At 40.3% G+C, this 22,475-nt stretch overlaps 1 protein-coding gene across 1 annotated transcript in view; it reads right to left on the bottom strand.

Annotated features, from left to right (window-relative positions):
* The window catches only part of PTH2R (parathyroid hormone 2 receptor), a 61,445-nt gene that overhangs the window by 27,038 nt on the left and 11,932 nt on the right, over positions 1-22,475 (bottom strand). The window contains exons 2-8 of the mRNA XM_089478034.1: positions 20,693-20,828; positions 17,274-17,384; positions 16,209-16,330; positions 14,727-14,824; positions 13,039-13,225; positions 10,870-11,023; positions 2,508-2,568 (exon numbers count right to left, since the gene is read on the bottom strand). Of these exons, the coding sequence (XP_089334160.1) occupies positions 2,508-2,568; positions 10,870-11,023; positions 13,039-13,225; positions 14,727-14,824; positions 16,209-16,330; positions 17,274-17,384; positions 20,693-20,828 (869 nt within the window). The remainder of the gene's footprint in view (positions 1-2,507; positions 2,569-10,869; positions 11,024-13,038; positions 13,226-14,726; positions 14,825-16,208; positions 16,331-17,273; positions 17,385-20,692; positions 20,829-22,475) is intronic.

The raw sequence follows: 22,475 nt of genomic DNA, 5'->3' as shown, positions 1-22,475 counted from the left end.
TGATGCCACACCATGTCTGCCTGTGTCTTCTACTGGACATCTATAGGAACTTACTTTTTTTCCAACACTCTTTAGCAGAACAAGGCCAACCAAAGGGGCACAAAATGAGTGCATGCTTTTAAGATTTCCAGATCTCTTCATCAGATGCAAAATACCCCTAAATAAAATGCTGGCAAGGAGGAGAAAGTAGGAGAGGATAACTTGGGTGTGTTGCATTCATGCTGTTTGCATGGTGTGTTCAGATGGAATCGGGTGGCAAGGTTAGATGAAACTCAATACCATTACATTACCCCCTAAAGCTCTATTTGAATCTCTGCAATCTCCTGTTTCCCGAAAACAGAAAGGGTGGGTAGTTAGCATTTTGGCTGGTGAAGAGATCTGGAAGCTTCAAAAGCCTGCATTAATTTTTATGTCCTTTTGGTTGGCCTACACTAAAATGGACTTTGGAATGGCCAGCACAGCTACCTTGTTTTTCCTTGTTTCATTTGTTTGTTAGAACATTTACTGATATCACCCAAAACAATGAAGGTGATCTACAATCATTCTCCTGAATGGAGGTGAGGGATGGGGGAGATACACATACCCAAGTGATATGGGAAATCACATGGATCAGGGATGTAGCCGGGTGGGGGGGGGGGGGGTTCTTGGGGTCCGCCCCCCCCCCCCTTCCATTAGAAAAATGAATGGTGTGTGCTGCTGTGCCACCGCACCCAAGCCCCATTATAATGGTGGCACTTAGTCTGGACCCCCCCCCCTTCCTAAAATCCTGGCTACGTCCCTGCATGGATATATATCATCTGTCACTTGGGCCTCTCTTCCATCTGACATTGTGTGAGTGTCACTATAATGTGACATTTAAAAAAAATAGTATCCAGTTTATGTTCTAGGATGCTTTAATGTGTTTTTAAATTGTTTTAAACTGTTTGCTTATTCAGACTTTCATATCAAATGCTGTACATTTTTTAAAAATTTGTTGCAAGCCACCTTACGTTCTGTACCTGGAGCAAGAAAGGATATACATTAAATTAACTTGAATGAAATATACAGGCCTAAGATCCCTGGGACAATAGTGAGGCCTTAACAGGATTTGGTATCACAAAGGACAGATCACATGAGCGCAATGCTTCGATCAGGTTGACTGAAACTAAATATATTCAGAAAACATACAAACTCATAAATTTGTCCAAGGCTTTGAAAAGAAAAACACATATTTTAAATTAAACATGCATTAGTCGGTAGTACAGATTACATGAAAAGGAGAATAATTAAACTTTGTAATACAGTTAAAAAGCATTGTGTGAAAAGAACACTAAGGAAAAATATTACAAAATGGCCTCCTGCCATTAACTATTATCCATAAGCTTCTTAATTGGAATAATTAGGCTGTAAAGGGACTTTGTTTCCACAACAAGCTATAGCAATTATGAGGAAAGAGATGGTTGTTCTACATCTTACTGTTTTTATAGGTCATGAGAAAGTTCCCAGAATTTAATGGTTCAATATAACCTCCCCCTTATACAGCGAGAGAGCGGATATCTGTAAATCCAATTAAGAACAGATGGATATACCCTTGAGATACTTAACTCTTTTAAACTGGTATCTAATAATCACATTTCTACAAAAGGATCTGAAATATTCCTCCAACTTGAGCTACCGGTACGATAATCTGCCCTGGAAATTCTGAATTGAATGTACAGATATGAAAAGGTTTTAAATAAACAAACACATTTCCAGTATTGTTTGCCAAAAAAAACCCACCAAAAATATGAATTCCCATTCCTTTAAAATATAAGAGCATTTCAAATTAACAGACCTTGCTATGAGTGCATAGCAAGATGCCTCCAATGAAACTCACTACACTGATATACTTATTAGCATCTATAAAAACAATACTGGGTGTCTCTGTATGTATGTACACTATGTATGTAAACTATGTTGAAAAGAAGAATATATTTTAGATTCCCAGTAGCTTGCAATTTTTTTTCCCTCCGAACAACTACTTTTTTTTAATTAATGACAGTGGGCATGCTCTCTCTCTCTCTCTCTCTCTCTATATATATATATATATATGTATACACAGAGAGAGTTGGCCATGCATATCAACAGGTTCAGCATCCATGGATTCAACCATCCACAGCTTGAAAATACCCCCCTCCAAAAAAATAAACCCAGTTTTTTGCCACTTTATATAAGGGACACCATTATAGTATACCATTGTATATAATGGAACTTGAGCATTCACAGATTTTGGCATCCATGGCAGGTTCTGGACCCCATGGGCCCACTATATAGAACCTTTTCTAATGGTAGCATAATGATTCCATAAATAAGAAAAGAGCTTGGGAAAATTAAGTTTTGGACTCAAATTCTCAGAATCCTCCAGCTAGCATGGCCACTGGTGATGCTACTTGGTGGAACTGGGGAGTAAATCACATTCTCAGAAGTAGCTTTTCCAAGTTATGAATGAGAAAAAAAATCAAGTAAGGGCCTTTGCCATATGTACTTACCTCGCGTCTGCCACTGTTGCTCGAACCACCGCCCAGGCCACTACAAAGATAGCCGGAAACCCTACAGGTATAAAAAATTTACTGCCAATTGTTAGACCACATAGACCCTGAGGAATGAAATGGTAATTTAAAAGTCTTTTCTTGTCACGTGGGAAAAGCAACACAAGAATTTGGGAAGAACAGGAACAACATGAAAGATATAAGTCCTCCTTTCAATAAAGCACAACTTCTGAGAATTCACAATCCAAACCAAAAAAAGCACCCACTTTAATTTTCTTTGTAGTTTGCAAGGAACTGGCACTCTCAATTCAAATGTCAATCGCATGATCCAAAGCACAATCTGAGGCAGGTGGAGAAAATCAGGATTGGGTCAGATATATTAGCAGGTTCTAATACAGTGACTGAGCAAGAGTGTGTACCCAGTAGATCCAAATCTAATCTTTTTTCTCTGCTTACACCACTGGCTAAGAGAGATATGGATTGACATCTAGAAGTTTATCGCACCGGGTTCTCGGCCCGGCCCAGCAGGAAACAGAAATGAGTGGGGGACGGATTTTACCGCACACACCCGTCCCTCACTCGTTCCGTTCCCCCTCTCTTCCCTGCCCCTTCCGTTCCAAAGGGAACGCTTTTTGAGAACTGTTCAGAACAGTTCTCAAAAATTTCCCCCTCTGGAACGGATTAAGAACGGAAGAGAGGGGGAATGGAACGAATGAGGGACGGATGCGTGCGTTAAAATCCGTCCCCCACTCGTTCTGCACTCATCCCTACTCCTTCCGTTCCGTTCTCAGAACGTGTGGAAGGAACGCAGTGCGATAAAGTTCCTAGTCTAATGGAGATCCATGATTGATATTAAATCACAATAATTTATTAGCCCAGCATTTGAGCACACAGTTGTTAACTGTTGGGACTGAAGCTGTCACTTTCATACTCAGCTTTTATATATTTGTATAAAACATTTTTATAAGATATTTTAACCCAGATCTTTCAAAGATATGTTTTAGGTATATAATGTATTTTAATAAAAAATGTTTAATATTTTATGTAATGTTTTAAAATATCACTTGCGAACTGATGGCCATCACCTTTCCATTTGGATTTCATAACTTGTAACAGTAATTAGGAACTCTTGCTCCTACAATAAATCTGCCTGTATGACCTTGCCTTATATTGATCCACTTAGTCCTGTATCTTCTCCAGTGGCTCTCAACCTCTGATCCTCCAGATGTTTTAGACTTCGGCCTGTTACAGACTGCCAAAATAAAGCTGCTTCGGGTCTCTTTGGAGGTATGCTATTTAAATGATGCATGCATCCTAAGAATCTGGAAACTGCACCAAAGCTGCACTCCGGTGCTTAGGAATGGAGTGTGGCTTTGGCATGACCTCCGGACTCTTAGGACCCATGCATCATTTAAATAGCATACCTCCAAAGAGACCCGAAGCAGCTTTATTTTGGCAGTCTGTAACAGGCAGAAGTCCCAGTCAGTTGTGGTCATTATTCAGGAATTCTGATAGTTGACATCTCAAACATCTGGAGCCCCAAAGGTAAGAACTAGAGTTCTTCTTCAGCTGAAAGTATCATGCAAGGTCTCGGCCAGAGGTCTTTTCCAATAGCTGCGACCTGATCCTCTTGACTTGTGATGCCAGGGATTTAACCTGAGGCCTTCCATGTGCATGGCATGTGCTCCATCATGAAGCTATGAGATGATTTCTCACTAGTCAATTACCATTACTTTAAAAAATGGGTGTGCACACACCACAACAGGCTCTAATATATCACTTTCAATTTTTAGGAGGGATTTCTCCTCTATTTTCCACAATCAACCACCCTTGCAAACTTTCTGTGTTTAGGATGGGCTGAACTACCATTATACAGGTGTAGCAAAAACTACACAGAACTTCAAGGAGATAAGTTGGTACAAGACACTAACAGGGTAGTAGCTCAGATTATTCTGTTTCTTTCACCTTCATTTTTCACTTTTCATTTTGTCTGCTGTCAGTCTAAACTTGTATATAGCCTGGTAGTTTCTTGTGTGGCCACACATCTCTACAAAAACATTTGACCCATTAGAAATCTATACTCTAAGTAGAATAACCATAGTTCCTTCAGATTTTTAGTTCTTTAGCAATGGTATGAAATTCATTTTTTTCCGAGTAAATTGCTAAAACCAAGGAGTACATCAAATAATCTACATTAGAACTTCCCTAGGTGTGATGTAGATTGATGTACTTCTTGATTTAGCACTTTATATGAGAGCAAATCCTACTAATTTCAAGAAATGGTATTTGTTTTCAGATTGACTGAAAAACAATAGAGAATAGATAAAGGATGTGATTCACCTATAAAGTAGAAGAAAATAGCAGGAAATTACGTTCTCTTTTTTTCCTCCTTAGATTGGAATTCTGCATGGCTTTAAAAGCTTGAAACTCAAACAAGAAAAGCATTTAAATCCTTATTTTCAGTGGTATTTGACTCTATTACAAACTGAAATTTATCTGCTGCTTCTTGTTGAAAGATATTACCAAGTTTTGCAGCACTTCAAAAGCTCACATAAATTTTTGCAGAGACTACAATGAGAATGTGTGGGAATCACAGACTTCGATCATGTTACCTTAAAAAGCTATTTGTCCGCAGAAACCGGATAGAAGCCATGCTTCGGGGCTAAAAAACGGAGCAAAAAGAAGCTGAGATATTCCAATTTAGCCTGGGAAATGTGCACCTTCAACCCTGCATATAAATGCCCCAATGCAAGAGCGATTTTGAAGGAACAATACATCCTGACCAAAACTACTTACTTACTTAAAATTTTATTCGGTCATTGACCAGCAATAACCAAAACTATAAAGCGGCATATATGTGCATGGGTGCAGGTGCGCATTTAAAAAGGACAGAGCTGGGTGGCAATGCAATTCAGTACTCATTGAGCTTTATCGCACCGGGTTTTTGGCCCGGCCCGGCAGGAAATGGAAACGAGTGGGGGACGGATTTTACCGCACACACCCGTCCCTCACTCGTTCCGTTCCCCCTCTCTTTTTGAGAACTGTTCAGAACAGTTCTCAAAAATTTCCCCCTCTGGAACGGATTAAGAACGGAAGAGAGGGGGAACGGAATGAATGAAGGACGGGTGCATGCGGTAAAATCCGTCCCCCACTCGTTCCGCACTCGTCCCTGCTCCTTCCGTTTCGTGCTCAGAATGAAACGGAAGGAACGGAAGGAACGCAATGCGATAAAGCTCATTGTCTCTTTTCAAAACAACAAATCTTGGGAGTGCAGTGCTGGGACAAAACCTTTACTGAGGCCTTAGAGAATCTCTGCTAAGAGACAACAGTGAGACTGGAAAAGTTATATTCTTGGACTATAATTCCCAGAACACCACCCTGGCCAGTGGCAAGATTACTTGGAGGATTCTGTGAACTCTAGTTCCAAAAAAGCAACTTTCCCAACCTCTTGCTCAGTGAGAATGGTTTAATAGATTCAAACGCAAAAGAAGAAAAGTACTGGTATTTAAAATTTTGCTTTCATTGGTATTTGACACTACACAAATTGAAATTCATCTGTTGCTTCTTGTTAAAAAGGATTACCATGTTTTGCAACACTTCAGAACTGGTCAACAGTCTGATTCAGAGAAAGCTGCTTCATATTACTGTTTCTTGCTTCTCTGAATTGCTGATGTGGATCAGCATTCCACTCTTTAAAAAGGAATAAAACTTGCATTCATCCACCCACTCCTCTTGATTAAAATAAAATAAGGAGCTACTGGCCATACATCTTGACTGGTAATATTGCCTTGGTTTTGATGGGGCTCGTCACGTGTAATTTCAGGTGTGCATTGAAACTTCCCCCATGTGATGCCTGAGCACAACAGCAACAGCACAGCACAGCACAGACTGTGAGTAGATGTGTTCTGTTACAAGAATCTCATTAGCTAGACAGCTCTTCAAATGTGCTTTAAAAAATTACTGTATGGATGCAAGCATAACAGTGAGCAACACACAGCGCTTTCAAACACAGGTGCAGAAATTCTTCTCCTTTGGTGTATAATGCAAAAGGTTTCATTCTTCAAAACTGGGCATAATCATAAGCAAGAGACTGACCCAGAGGATCAGTTCTTACATGAAGTGCTAAATCAGTCTCTGGATGCATCATTTTAAGGAGGCTCACTTCCACAGAATGCTTGCCTACACAGACACATTTCCTAAAAACAGAACGCTATATATTAGGAAGATATAACCTAGATTTTTACCAGGCATACTTGTAGAAATGTTTTTCCTGAAGGGGCACAGAATCAACCAACACTGATAGACACCAGACACAGATTTACAGGTCAGTGAAGCTAAAGAGTTTCTACAGCAGAAACTATGGGCCCTTTCACAAAGAGGGTTTCTACCATTCCACTGTGCATCTTTTCTTCCTTGATATATTTTTTCCAGGAAGAAAAAAAAGGCAGAAGGACTAATGGTAAAACATGGGAGGGTCACAACACAGACAATATTGTCTGAACCACCATAAAAGTCTGTGGCCAAGGCAAGAGAGGCATTTTCCAACTCTGAAATTGTGCCATGGTAGTTCCTCCAAAAATGCAAAGTCAAAAAAGGCAGCTGCTTAACAGTCACAACAAAATAAGAATATGAGAACTGCCCTAATGGATCACACCAAAGTCCTTCTTGGTCAGGATACAACTCCTTGTTTGGTGGGAATATGGGAGCAAGCTTTCTTGGGCTGCATCCGCACTGGAGAAATAGTCTAGTCTGACACCACTTTAACTGCCATGGCTCAATCCTATGGAATTCTGGGATTTGTAGTTTGGTGGGGTACCAGAGCATTCTGACAGAGAAGGCTAAATATCTCACAAAAGTACAGCTCCCAGAATTCCATAGCACTGAGCCATGGCAGTTAAAGCAGTGTCAAACTGGATTACGTCTGCAGTGTGGATGCTGCCTTGATGACTGTTCCAGACTAGCATGGCTCTCTCCTTGCTGTCCTTCCATTGGGAAGTGAAAGCTATTATAATCCAGCAGGTTAAGTAGCTTAATTGCAGTTTAACAGTAATGTTTGTTTGTTTGTTTGTTTATTGTTAACTGCCTTGAGTTTCAATATTGGGGAAAAGGCAGGATAAAAATGAATGCATCAACATTTTTACAACTTTTTCAGGCCTATGTTCCCACTAGTTTTTTCCGATGGTAAATCATTTTATTTTTAAAGATTTTTTCATAGATTCTAATGTATCATTGCAGTCACTTTGTCATGGCATCTTTTATATCCAGTCTGTGCAATCTTGCTGCTTGAACCAGTAAAGTGGTGAACAGCTTCATCTTTTAAAAAAAACATGATGACATTTAGTATCTCTAGTTATTTTTTTTCAATGTTTGCCTTGATGCTATTTGTCTGAAAATATCAGGAGTTGAATCCTTCAGTTTGTCTACCATGGTTTGGATGTTGGACTAAAGAGGTATAGCATTTTTTGTTGTTGTTGGTAACCTCCCTCAAGTTGATCCTGACTCAGGGCAACCCTGTGGATGAGACATCTCCAAGACTCCCTATCTTCCATTGCTCTGTTTAGGTCCTGTAAATTCATATCCATGAGCTCCTAACAGAGTCTATCCATCTATTATTATTATTGTTGTTGTTGTTGTTGTTGTTGTTATGCTTTATTTATATAGTGCTGTTGATTTGCACAGCACACGGTTGTCCTCTCCTTCTTCATCCCTCCACCCTTCCTAGCATTATGCTCCTTTCCAGTGAGTCATTCCTTCTCATGATGTGACCAAAGTACAACAACCTCAACTTTATCATCTTGACTTCCAGGGAGATTTTGAGCTTGATCTGTTCTAGGACCCATTTGTTTGTCTTTTTGGCTATCCATGGGATCCTCAGCACTCTTCTCCAGCACCACATCTCAAATGAACTGATTTTCCTCCTATCTGCTTTCCTCAGTGTTTAGCTCTTGCAACCATACATGGTAATAGATAAGATTTTCAGGGGACGTCATGCTTATCCCGTCCTTCTCCCATCACCGAAGCAGCATGGTCCCATCACTGTGTATTAATGGTAACTCCCATTAATACAATGATAGGGTTACTGACAGGAAAAGGACAGAATAAGCATGGATGCAATAAGGATGACTTCAGGATGGGGTAAGGACGGAAGCGATCCCTCCTCACCCTGTGTGATAATCTCCTCCATTTTTTTGCTTCCTATTAGATAATCTATTTGGTTTTGGTGTTGTCCATCCGGCGATGTTCGTGAGGTATACCTGTATTATGAAGCTCCTTCCTTCTAATCAGTTTAGTTGCTCACTTCTGCACCTTTCTCACCTGTACAATATGTTCTTTTGAAGTATAATATCCAGAAATACACACTGTGTCCCAGCTATGGTTACATCATAAAGACAATGTGATATTGTGGTTTTTCTTTTCAGTGCCTTTCCTAATGACTTCTAAAGTGGAATTTGTCTTTTTCACTGCTTCCATATCCTTTTCATTAGGCTTCTCACCACATTGCCTGGATCAAATGTAAAAGTGATTTCAAGAAGTGAAGTCATATTTGGTATGGGCATAAGGGACTAAAGTCAGGATTATCCATTCCATTCTATTTCCTATTTCTATATACGGTTGTGAAAGCTAGACAGTGAAGAAGAGTGATAGGAAAAAAATCAATTCATTTGAAATATGGTGCTGGAGAAGTTTTATGGACCCTGTTGAATGCTAGAAAGACAAATACAGTCTGCCCTTGGCATATGCGCCCTTGCTGTACACAGATTTAAGCTTCCATGGACGGGGAGTGGCGAGGGACACAATGGAGTGCCCCATCATTGTAATCAATAGGACTGCAGCATATATGAAATTTGTCTTACACGGGGAGGGGGGTCCAGAATGGATCCCTCGCATATGGCAAGGGCAGACAATAAATAGGTCCTACAGGAAATCAAGCCTGAATTCTCCCTAGAAGCCAAGATGAATAAACTGGGACTGTTGTACTTTGGACATATTATGAAAGACATGACTCACTAGAAAAGGCAGTAATGTTTGGTAAGGTAGAAGGCAGTACAAAAGAAGAAGATGCATTCCAGGTGGATAGACTCAATCGAAGAAGCCGTAGCCATGAGCCTGCAAGACTTGAGCAGAGTGGTTGAAGATAGGATGACTTTGAGATCTCTCATCCATAAGGTCACCATAAGTCAAAGCTGACTTGACAGCAATTAATAACAACAGCAACAAATAAGGGTTTCTTGGGTCCTGTCTATTTCATCAAATGCATGAATTGCTAAACATGGTATGCATTTGTGTACTTATAATACTTCATGCAACAGATGAAGTGCACTAAAGTTCATCAAAACATATACCATTAATGTGTCACAAGACACTTTCTTTTTGGTTAGGGTACTTTTTTATTGTTTACCCCATTTGCATCACTTTACATTTACTTATAATACACTGCATATGCCATTTTAAAGTACATCCATCCAGCCTGGAGAGGCCCTCTTTGAGCTCTTTCCATTTTTTTCTTCTCCTCTCTCTCTATTTCTTTTAAAATCATCTTCACTGGATATCATTGACAAACCTTCCACTTTTCTGCCTAGCCCTCCTTTTAAATCCTTTATAAACAGTTTTTAAAAACAATAATCCCACTACTGATCCTTAAGAAAAAAGATCTCTATATCCATCTGTGAGAACCATTCGCTTATTCCCCCTCACTGATTCTTGTGCTTTTCAGTTATTGATCCATACTTATTCTCAACACATCTGAGGTTTCATGTCAAGCAAGACTATAAAGTGCTCTTAAGAAGAAAAGAAAGAAAGCTTTCCAGAAGGAGAAAAGGCTTCTCCACTGGCATGCAGATCTTTGAGTTCATTAGATATAGCCCCCTCAAACCACTAATTCACTGTATAATAAATGCTTGTCACAGAGGTAATGCTTCAATCCAAGAAGACTCCATAATTGGCAGGAAATAGTCATAGAATATAAAGAATGGTTACTAGGCCACAGAAAAAGATTTATCATTATTTTATCTGAATTTAATTCTGATGGCTTCCCTCAAATACCTCTGAGAAATGTAGAGTTGAAAGATCATTACACATCCATCCTTTCTTAGGGAATCAAATTTCCCCCCAAGTTCCTTGAGGAAAAGGTATGATGATTAAATCAGTTTGATTTATAGTATAAGCAAGCCCTAAGTCATTCTTTTGAGTAAACATGCATAGGACTTCACTATCTGCTCCTACAACTTTGCCTTTAGAAAAAGAACAACAGCATTATGGGACAATTACATGACAGTTACAAATTCATTAAGTTCAGAATGGACAGCTCCACTTTAGCTTTACATGCAGATAAATTCCTTGAATGACAGATGATGTATCTTACCCCAGCCTGCCAAGATGAAACCCCACAGGTATTTGGTATCCGAAAAGAAAGCCACAAATATTAAGCTGTGCAGATACAGGCCTTCAACCAAGATCCAGTAGTAGTTGGTCGCCAAGAAATATATAAACATCACCACGGTAATCTTGCACCAGACCTGTTAATCAAGCCACAAAGAAATCTAGTTGCTGCAGTTGGGGAAATAATTAAATCCAATAATATATATGCAAATTGATCTTAATCTTCCATCTTTAAAGGCCTTAGTGTATTTATCAGAGGAATGAAAGTCAATATTAGATGTGTTTAGTGGAGAAGAAGTCTTACCATTCTTTTTTGTCTTCCTGTATTGATTTGTGCTTTTACTTTATAATTTAATGTCTTTATGTCTTTATAAGTTTTTAAGAATAGCCAATGTCAGATATGTTAACAAAGGGCTTTCCACACGGTTATTGCCAGCTACTGAAATGCATTTTTCTAGACCAGTTCTATACCTCTGCGGCAACTGTGAACTTTATCGCATGGGCCCTGGAACAAAAAGGGGGCATTCTGAGAACAGAATCTTATCGTACCCTGGAACGCCGCCGATGCCACTGGACATTCCAATCATGTCCTACATCCGTTCCAGGGAGCACAATTTCAGAGAACTGTTCAAAAGCGTTCTCCAAAATCGTGCCCCCTGGAAAGAATGTAGAATGTGATTGGAATGTCCGGTGGCAGCGGTGGCATTCCAGGGTGTGGTAAGATGCATTCCTGGGCCCATCACGTTCCCAGAACACCCCCTTTTTGGAACGCAACAGGCCCGTTCCAAGGCCCATGCGATAAAGTTCTGTGTCTGCAGTGCAACACTGGTGTCATGTTGGTATTTTCTTCAGCAACACAATGAGTGAGAATTATAACTGTGTTTGCTTAAATATCCAACTAAGTGCATTGGTGCTCATATAGAATACCTCAAGGAAGAAAATTGGATGCTTTCACTGGATTAGAACCTCTGTCTCTGACATTACCACTGTTGCTACACACTGTACCACTACACAGCCTTGAACCTATGTACTTCACCATGTCTAATCTTGGAAAGCAAAGCAGGATAAGGAATGTTTAGTACTTGGATGGGAGATCACCAGGAAACATTAGGGACTGCCAGGTGGCACTAGAAAAGAATCCTGATTCAAACCCTGAAGTCAGAGATGACAGTACTGAGCTAGATGGACCAAGGGGCTCACTCATTTTAAGGCAAGTGCTCATCTTCTGTCACTGGGGGGGAGGGGGTGTGGGTCACACCAGGTGACACCCTAACAAAGGGTGACAACACTGCTTCCCAAACATCTGCCTTTTGGCAGAAACAAGCTCTGAAGAGATGGTGGGAGAGGGGCTCAGTGGGGGAACAGAGAAGAGACACCAAGTCTTTGGTTTTTTAAATTAATTAAATTTTTAAATATATATATTTTTAAATTTTTATTTTTAAAATTTCTTTAAAAACACATCAAATCTTACCAAATTTTTCACTTTAACCCCATTAAACTATTTACATGGAAATACATTTAGGCTGTGCATATAACATTGTAATTTAAAAATATAACTTTAATTTTGCTAGTTGTTCATGTCACAACCAATACCATTACATTCAGCGGTATACAGAAATTACGACTTATGAGTAACATTACTACAAAAACATCACTAAGGATTCTGTATAGTGTAGTATGGGGGAAGATCAAGCAGGAGTGACACCATGAATTAATGCACCAGGAGATGCCAATCCTTGCGATCCACTGCTGTGTTCTGAAATGCAACTGTACTCCAATCTGTACATGCCTTAATCAGGCCTCAAGATAGGCCAGGATTAATGTGATGGACCCACTTAAAATATACAAGTGATCTTACAAGAGGTACCCCTCCCAATATTTTCAGCTGATTGAGCACTTTGAAAATACATTTAATTCTGTAATTTTTATATGGTTTTGTTGCAGCTAAATGGACCCAAGGGGACAATAATACTAGTTTAAGGGGTAATCACATCAGGAGATATGTTTAAACAGAACACAGCATGTATCAGCTGATTCCCATGGGTCGCTTTAAAAAATATCCTCTCATATTGGCTGAACAAGAGAATATTTGCAGTAATCCGATTTGTGTAGGTTGGAGGAAACTGAATATGAGGAAGAGAGAAGTACTCACGTACTGAGACTTGTCTGTGACTGGAGCCACTATAATGTTTCTTAGATCACCCACAAACAGTGCATCAAGCTCTTTCGCTCCTATATGAGAATGAACTATTTTGTCCTTAATAAAGATGCTGGTAGCCCTGAGCATGAATGAGACAAACAAATGTAGATGTATGTAGTTCCGGGTGCAATGGAGCCTCCTGTGGGAAGTGGGGGAGAAAAAACTGTTAAAGAGAACACAAAAACTTAACTGGAGCCCTAATGGATCAGACCTAGCTTGGGCCTGTTACAGACTGCCAAAATAAAGCTGCTTTGGGTCTCTTTGGAGGTATGCTGTTTAAATGATGCATGCACCCTAAGAATCTGGAAGCTGCACCAAAGCTGCACTCCAGTGTTTAGGAATGGAGTGTGGCTTTGGCGCAACCTCCGGACTCTTAGGACCCATGCATCATTTAAATAGCATACCTCCAAAGAGACCCGAAGCAGCTTTATTTTGGCAGTCTGTAACAGGCCTAAGTTGTTTAAATGACACACACATCTCAAGAGGCCAGAAGCTGTACCAAAGCTACACTGCCATCCTTAGGACTGGAGTGTGGCTTTGGCGTGGCTTCCAACCACTTAGGACAAATGCATCATTTAAACAGCATACGTCCAAAGTGACCCGAAGCAGCTTTATTTTGGCCTGTCTGTTTGGGCCCTTGGTATCCTGCTTCCAATGCTGACAGGGGATAAAGTCAATGGCCTTGTTTTGCCCCATGATCCAACAACCAGAGGTATACTATTTCTGAACATAGAGGTTCCGTTTAGGTACTGTAGTTCAGAACTTGGTGTACAACATGCCAGCATGTCTTTTCATCCCAAACTGTTGGCCTTACCCCCTATTTGGACTATCCTCCCCACCACCATCTCCTGAGCTCTCTGCCATTACAAGTTCCAAGTTCTTTTGGGACCCATGTGAGATTTCCTCACCCATCTCAGTGTGTTGCCGTTCACTTTAAATTAAATTCTCCTGCATCTCAAATACAAGGTGCAAGTACTGTCCAGGGTTCTGTCTCCAGGGTGATTTTGAGATATTTCCCTTTCTCCCTCCCCACAACTCTCTATCCCTCCTGTTCACTTTTGATTTGCCCCTCTCTCATCTGCCTGGGACTGTAGTAGTTACCCCATTGTAGAGGTGGGAATTGGATCGCCTATGGCTTTCCCAATAGTTCTCCACCCTGCTGCCCTGGACAGAGCTGGGCTGAAGCTAAAATACACTGCAAGTTACCAGCCACCGTAAAAGACCAGATGAACTGTGATTATTGTTGCTGGTGCTGAAATTCATTCTTGCTCTCTCCCCACATCCTACTGCTTCTCCTTTTCTCCCCTTCAGCTTTCTCTAGTTGCTCTCAGAACAGACACCTTTATTTTCCTCATGCCTGCTGTCTGCTCTGTTTTCTCCCCACCTACCCCAAAACTGGCAAGTTTTACAAATTCGCTCCCTTTGTTGCTAATCTTGCTAAAACGAAGCAGGTTGGATGCAAATACAATGTGTAGCTAGGCATGTGTTTTGGCACTACTCATTTCTGGCTTTGGCCATGTCTGCTATTAGCAGGTGGCTCCCAAAAGAATGTGGCCCTTAGTATTTGAAGAATTCCCCACTCGTAGCACATAACTTAAAAGAAAATGGTGAGATCCGGGAGATAAAAATGGGTAACTCACCTGAAGTAGCCTATGATGAAAATTGCTATGGCTAGAGAGCTGAAGGAGATGGAGTATCCAACTGTATACATAATGTAGAGGCGCTCAAAGAATTCCCTCTGGAAGAACAATAGAACAACTTCTAGGATATTTTTCATCTGGGTGCACAATTGCAATTTACAATAAAAGCAGAGGTTGGTTATAAAATAAATTCCAAAATCCAATTACAAGTCAAAATGTTTCAAAAAGCAGAGGGGATGAGGAAGGAGAGGAACAGACCCAATATTAAAGTCATGCCTCAAGATCAATTCTTTTTCTGCCTGTTCTAGTGATCTCAAAAGTTTGCACACACTTTCCCCCCCTTTTGGCTGACCTGGAAAGTTACTGTCGCAATATGGATTCAGAAATTATAATTTAACCTTAAAAATAAAGAAATGAAAATGAAAATAAGGCCTATTAAGTAAATATGGTCAGGATCTCATGATGGGATAAGATTCCAGTCCACATGATTCTAGTATACATGGAAATAAAGCCTAACATGGTAGAAAAAAGTTCACTGTGGCTACATCCACACTGTAGAAATAATCCAGGTTGACACCACTTTAACAGCCATGGTTCAGTGCTGTGGAATTCTGGGAACTTTACATTTGTGAGACATTTAACCTCTCTGTGGGAGAGAACTCTGGTGCCCCAACAAACTACAATTCCCAGAATTCCATGGCATTCTGCCATGGCAGTTAAACTGTGTCAAACTGGATTATTTCTGCAGTGTGGATGTGGCCCGGGTCATCAACTCCTGGGAAAGAATTCTCTGAGGAGCACAAGTGCTATATAATGCCTCTTGGTTTTTATGAATGGCTTCCTGCACTTCTGTAATGAAGCTGTGTCATCACAAAGCAATTTATATTTATTATAGTGGGGTTTGGAGCAGGGCATTGAGCATTTTTTTCTAAATTCCCTTTCCCACTTGGTGACACTGGAGAGTTGCTCTATTTTGGAGATTATACAAAAGTGAGCTCCTCACAACCAAGTAACCTCAGAAAAACACATTTCCCATTCAGTCATTATCATCATGTATGCATTATCATTAAATCATTACCATCATGAATGCCTTATCTCTTATAGAGCAATCTTCTCAAAAGGTTTGCAATCGATGGTGCTCTTTCCCCAATGGAAGTAAGGATCAGATTTGCTATTGAGTATAGGTGCCTAAGTGAGGTCTAAATACCCTAAAGTCATCAGATCCCATCTGATCTTGGAAGCTAAGCCTTAGATGGGAGACCGCTAACAAACAGCAAGTGCTGTGGGCTGTATTTCAGAGAGCAAAACCACCACTGAGTGTTCCTTGCCTAAGAAAACCCTATGAAATTCATGGCATCACCATACGTTGACATGCGACTTGCACAGACAAACAAAGGAGCAGTTAGGATACTCAGCAGCAGCATTGTCTCACCAAAAGTAGCTTTACACTTCCACCCCCTAAACTGGAGAAAGAGCCCATACCTTTCCAGGGCTGTTTTCTGTTTGCAGGAAGTGAAGGCACTCTGAATAATTAGACCACGTTCGGTTTAAACTTGGCACGTAGGCCCACGTCCCATTTGAGCTACAGCGCCTGAATGCTGTCCCTGCAAGAAGGAAATAAGACTTAACCAGTTTAGTGATGTTTCTCCCTTGTTCTGGAAAAAAGCTGGGAGGTGAATCCCTAAACAAACACAAGCAGGTGAATGAGCAAAAAGTTTAGGGGAAATGGACACTTGGCAATTTTATTTAAACAGTGTGTTGCACTAAAATGCAATGAATGTATTTAAAAAAATGTTAAAATACAAAGCTAGCGATCTATAAAAAGTAATTCAAGCCTGTGGGCCACGCCCTACAGACATACACGTAAAATGAACAATCAGTACTGGGCCAGAAAACTGCAAATCCCATGGGAACATATACAGTACAAAAAATATCAGTTCATTTGTGCCTCACAGAGCTTGCTACTGTGTGTGGGACATCCCAGTCCTAGGCAGGATATTTGGTCCATTGGGAGCTACAACTTACCCATAGAGACGGGATGTCCCCATACACCTTATAAGTATCTTTCCAAGATTGTTTCATTTGTACATGACCACTGAGGAAGACACATATGTCGAAACGCGTTTGGTCAATATCTAGTATTTTGTAATGGGCATACTGCATTATCCCTTTTTAATTTGTTAGTCATTGTGCACTCTCTAACTGGTTGCATACCCTTCTATTTCATTTTGTGAGGCACAAATGAACTGATATTTTTTGTACTGTATATGTTCCCATGGGATTTGCAGTTTTCTGGCCCAGTACTGATTGTTCATTTTACGTGTATGTCTGTAGGGCGTGGCCCACAGGCTTGAATTACTTTTTATAGATCGCTAGCTTTGTATTTTAACATTTTTTTAAATACATTCATTGCATTTTAGTGCAACACACTGTTTAAATAAAATTGACGAGTGTCCATTTCCCCTAAACTTTTTGCTCATTCTCCCTTGTTCTGCCCAAGCTAGATGTTGTGAAAGATAAACCCAGTGGGATATGTAGAGCTGGTACCTTTGTGATTGAAGTCATATATATAAAGAGGGCACGGGACAGCTACGGTTTTCCCTGCTGACCCCATAGGCCAGCAGATTATGCCATCCCATTCTGGAAAGCAGTCACCTCCTAAAGAGGAAAAAAGAAGAAAGAAACACATTGCAAACAGAAGCCACAGAAGAAGAAGAAACATGAGAGGTACAATATATGTATGCACTTTTTAAGTGCTTCCCACCCTTACGTTAGTCAAGGTCAGGTCAACGGCAGGGAGTATTTTCCACCTAAGAAATAAGCCTCTTGATTGCATGAGCCTCTTAAAAATAGCATTTTGATTGCATGAGCCAACAGTGAACCTAAAATACAGACAAGGACAACTAGGAAGTTTTTTTAAAGACATTGCTGTGTTAGTCTGGAAAATCAGTATGCAAGGGTTCTTTTAGCACCTTTGAGACTAACTGAAAGAAAGAAGTTGGGAGCATGAGCTTTCATAGATTTGAGCCTACTTCCTCAGATGCACGCTTTGTAAAAGCTAAAGGTAGTCCCTTGACATGAATGTCTAGTCGTAACCGACTGTAGGGGGCTGCGCTCATCTCCGTTACTAAGCCAGAGTCAGCATTGTCCGAGGACTGCACTGATGATCATGTTGCCAGCATGACTGCACCAAACACTGTTACCTTCCCACTCAAGCGGTATCTATTTATCTACTTGCATTTGCATACTTTCAAACTGCTAGGTTGGCAGAAGCTGGGACTAGTGATGGGAGCTCACCCCATCATGCAGCACTCAAGCCTCGAACTGTGAACCTTCTCATTGTCAGGACTGGCATCTTAACCACCAAGTCACCGCATTTCTGTGTACAGCTGCTGAATTTCATCATCAAGTATACAGAATTTGTTTGATCGCCCATACATTAGTAGTGGGATTTTCCTATTAACTCTTAGAATATTTGCAACAAGCTCATTTGCAACATGCCTCAGTCAATATGCCGGATGATGAATTTTGGATCTGCTGAAGTTCCTGAACAATTTCTCACAGGCGGCTAAGAATTCAAATGGGAAGTAAAGAAAGACATGTATCACTGTTTTTGTTGTGTGGTTTCAAGTTGCTTTCAACTTATGGTGAACATAAAGTGAGCCCGTCCTGCGGTTCTCTGTTGGAAGCAAAGAGGCATCAATGCTTCTTTTTAATAATTAGAGGTAAAGGAAATCCTAAAATGTATGCCTGCTTCCACATTCCTTTCTTGATCTATGTATCTTAAGCATTTTTGGCTTCTTGCCTGCAGAGGTCACTCCCCCCCCCCCCCTTCTCTCCCAAATGTTAGTGTTAGTGTTTTGCAATCCTTGGTCTGAGAAGGAAGCATCCATGAGACTTTTCAGCCCCAGGATGATTCATACACATACATAAGAGCCAGCATTAGGCATTCTTTTACTGAAGTATAAGTAATCTTTCTTTTGTCTATCTATTTTCTTATCTCTGATGGATTTCTTGCAACAATAAATGTTACTTTTACTTTTTAATCTTACCAGATCATCCTGCATATTTCTATCCTGTCTTATATGAGAAGCTTATGTTGCAGTGGGCCACTCTTCAATCTGCATAGTATACACATCAGTATTCCCTACATTTTCTTGGCGAAGTTTGTTAAGAGGAGGTTAGATTTTGCCTTCCTCTGTGGCTGACAGAAGAGTGTGACTTGCCCAAAGCCACCCGCTGGGTCTCCATGACTAAGCAGGGATTTGAACCCTGGTCTCCTAGCCCAAGACTTGAACCATTACTGGTTCTCATATGCCACTGTGGCCATATTTAACCCCAGATTTAGCACAATACATCATCCCAACAGAACTGAGACATGCAGCTAAGGTCAGAACGATAAAGAAATCGTTTTTCAGACTGTATGACAGCAATAATCTATGCCTGAGGTCCTGCATCAGAGGCATAGCTATGACACTGTACCTACACTCCATCTCCTACTTCAACCCCCAAACTCACCTTAAAGGCCTGTGACAGACACCCTGAGTGACAGAGTTCAGTGGCATTGTATGCAGGGCACTGCAGGATGACATGACCATCCTTCTCCCAATAGTAAATGACGATGCATTGAAGAATTGCAACAGGACCACTGTTCCCTGAATAGTCGATCACTGGTGGGAGGGAACTGATCACATCAACCTGCAGTCTCTCTCTGGCTAGCACTACAAATCTTGTTGCTTGCAATTTTTGACTGACTTTTAAGAGGGGTTTAGAGGGGTAAATGCAGTACTGGCATTTAACCACTGCACCACCAGGGCTCCTAAACAGTACCCACTGCTTCATTATACTTTAGATGGGAACAGAAATAGGAAAGGTACAGAAAAAGTGCCACTACATTACACTTACACTAAAAAAAAAATTGTAAATACTTAGGCTGATTACATTTTACGGCTGGAGAGAATGTCTAAATACTTGTGGGGAGGGGAAGCAATCAAAGAACTTTTCAAATGTTCACAAACTCTGATGAGGAGAAACTTCTCAAGCCTGTTTCTTGGGGTTTCCCTCCAATGCTATGGAATTCTGGGAATGGTAGCTTGGTGCCAGAACAAACTACCATCCCTAAAATTCCATAACACTGAGCCATGGCGGTTAAAGCTGCATCAATCCGGATTGTTTCTGCAGTATGCAGAAAATCCGGGCTGAGGGGGATTTTCTCCAAAACTGGTGTGCAACATTCAGATCCAGGTGTGTACAAACCAGCGCCAGCAGGAACTTCTCACTTTTAATCCGGTTTGGAAATCGGGGTAAAAGGAAGTCTGAATGGCCCCCTAGTAAAAAGGGAAGGGAGGCTGTAAGGGAGAGGGAAACAATGAAGCAAATGAAAAGGTTATTCCTACCCCCTTTGAGGAAAAATGTCCTCAAAATTACCCACTTGAGCCAGTCACTGTCTGTCAGTCTAACCGATCTCACAGAAAAGGGTAGGACATGTTTGCTTTTTGGAGGAAGGGAAGATAAGAAGAGTGACAATAATAAACCTATGGATGATTGTGAGATGTGAAGGCTTGCCTGAGAATCTGATTGTGCTTGGATCAGCTCTAGCAAGTGAGGGTACATTTCCCTGAGTTCCATTACGTTCTGTCCAAATACAGAAAGCAAGGTTGCCTTCACATGGCTCCATCTAACTTTCAGTACTGGGCGTGGAAGCTGGTGTCTCCAAAGTCAGTGTAGTGCATCTGCTCCAGATTTTAGTCTGAGTGATCCAACATGCTGCATCCAACCCCAAAAATAGGCTCCACACAGGCAATATCTTGTTTATAAAGATCAGAGTACAATCCAGGACAGATTTGTCAACCCTCTCACATAGAATCCAGCATCTGCTATTGAACACTAAAAACATTCTACAGATTGTGAATGGAAGTATCAAATGGGATATGGAGCAGCACACAAAGCTTATTTAGATAGTTCACCTTCTTCTGCTTGTAGCTGAGATGAGATGTTTTGCTCACACTGTACTTTGGCCTCCCATAGCAGATGAATCTGTTCCTCCATTGTGATGGTATAATCGAAATCATCCTGCCAAAGAAGAACCCACACAGAAATACACTAGTGATTAATGTTCTTTGTTCAGTAGAGTAAATAAATGCTTTTATTTTCACAGGGGGAAAGGTCAACACATTTCTATATAGTGAGAACCTGAAGCCATCCATGGTCATTGTTCAGTATGTCACATGCTTCTTTCCCTCATCTCTCACATGAATCTGGTTTTGTTTTATGTCACCTTGGACTTGAGAAAGTGGGATGGTTGTTTTTTTCTCTACAACTTCTCCATTTCAAACCATTTTCTAAAGACAGGGTGAGTGGTACCCTCAATAGAACAAAAACCAATAGTAATAGATAAATATTTTTTTAAAAATCAGTGTAGTTGTGTTTGTCATGATAGATTTCAAATCTGTATTAGAGCAATCTTGCCATACGGTTTTCAAGATAAAAGCATTCAGAAGTGGTTTACCATTCCAGGAAAAGCCCCAAGACCTGATGGTTTAACAGCCGCCTACTATAAAGATCTAGAGGAAGAATTGATAACCCCATTGAAACATCTATACAACAAAATATTGGAGGAAGACAAACCAAACTCCTGGAATTTAGCAAACATCTCATTAATACCAACAGAAGGGAAAGACCCAAAAAACTATAGACCGATATCATTATTGAATTGCGATTACAAAATACTAACAACAATTCTAGCGAACAGGTGTGAAAAAATATTAACAGGCTTAACACACAAAGAGTATAAAGATAATGAACAAATAAAATGAATAAACAACTGTTATAAGGGAAAGGGGTAATGAGAGAGAGAGTTTCAGAAAGACTAATCAGAATGCAAATAAACAAAAACATGAGACATAGAGACACAGACATAGAGAGTTGAAAATACATTTACAAAAGGAAAAGTAAAGGAAAAAGTGGAGAAAGATATAACTGGAAAAGGATTGTGTATAAACACTCAAATCGTGTGTGCTGAATAAGCTGTAGTGAAGGGGCAAAAGCAATTAACTTGGGCTTTTAGCAGCTTTGATTATTGTAAGGGATGTGTAATTAGGACAACAATTGATTTAAAGTTTTGTTTTTATGTGGGAAAATAAAATAATTAAAACATTAAAAAAATAAAATAAGAAGTGGTTTACCATTGTCTTATTCTGCACAGAACTACCATTCTATCTGAGAGATCCTTCATGAGTGTCACCTTCCACTACTGCTGCTGTTCAGTAGCTGTTTGGAACAATTATTCTGGCTCCTGAATAAAAGCTTGCTTGACATGAGAGATCCTACCATTATTTGTTTGTTTATTTGTTTATTTATTTGGAACCAGCCATGTATATAGTGCTTTACAAACAATTACATAATAAAAATTATAACTATTCAGTAATATAAAATATTAAAATACAATGAAAAAAGCCACACACAGAGACATAACACAAAATGAAATGAAACAGGCAGTGCAGTAATCAAACATACTAAAGATATCTAACATCTACCAGCAACAATGCTATTGCTACCAACAGCAATGAACATCCTGTTTCTTCCCTGGACCACATAAACCCACTACCATGAAAGAATAGTGTCAATATGGATACTCAACAAGGTGCTGGGAAAGTGTAGAGGGCAAGTATGGGTAGTGCTGAGTCTAATGGGGCAATGGACTCAAGCCAAAAGTATATTCAGCTCAGGGACGTAGCCAAGGGGGGGGGG

This window comes from Sceloporus occidentalis, unplaced genomic scaffold (genome assembly GCF_023333645.1).
Source record: "Sceloporus occidentalis isolate IW3139 unplaced genomic scaffold, rSceOcc1.0.p SCAF_12, whole genome shotgun sequence".
NCBI classification, from domain to species: domain Eukaryota; kingdom Metazoa; phylum Chordata; class Lepidosauria; order Squamata; family Phrynosomatidae; genus Sceloporus; species Sceloporus occidentalis.
This window is presented reverse-complemented; position numbering and strand designations above follow the sequence as displayed.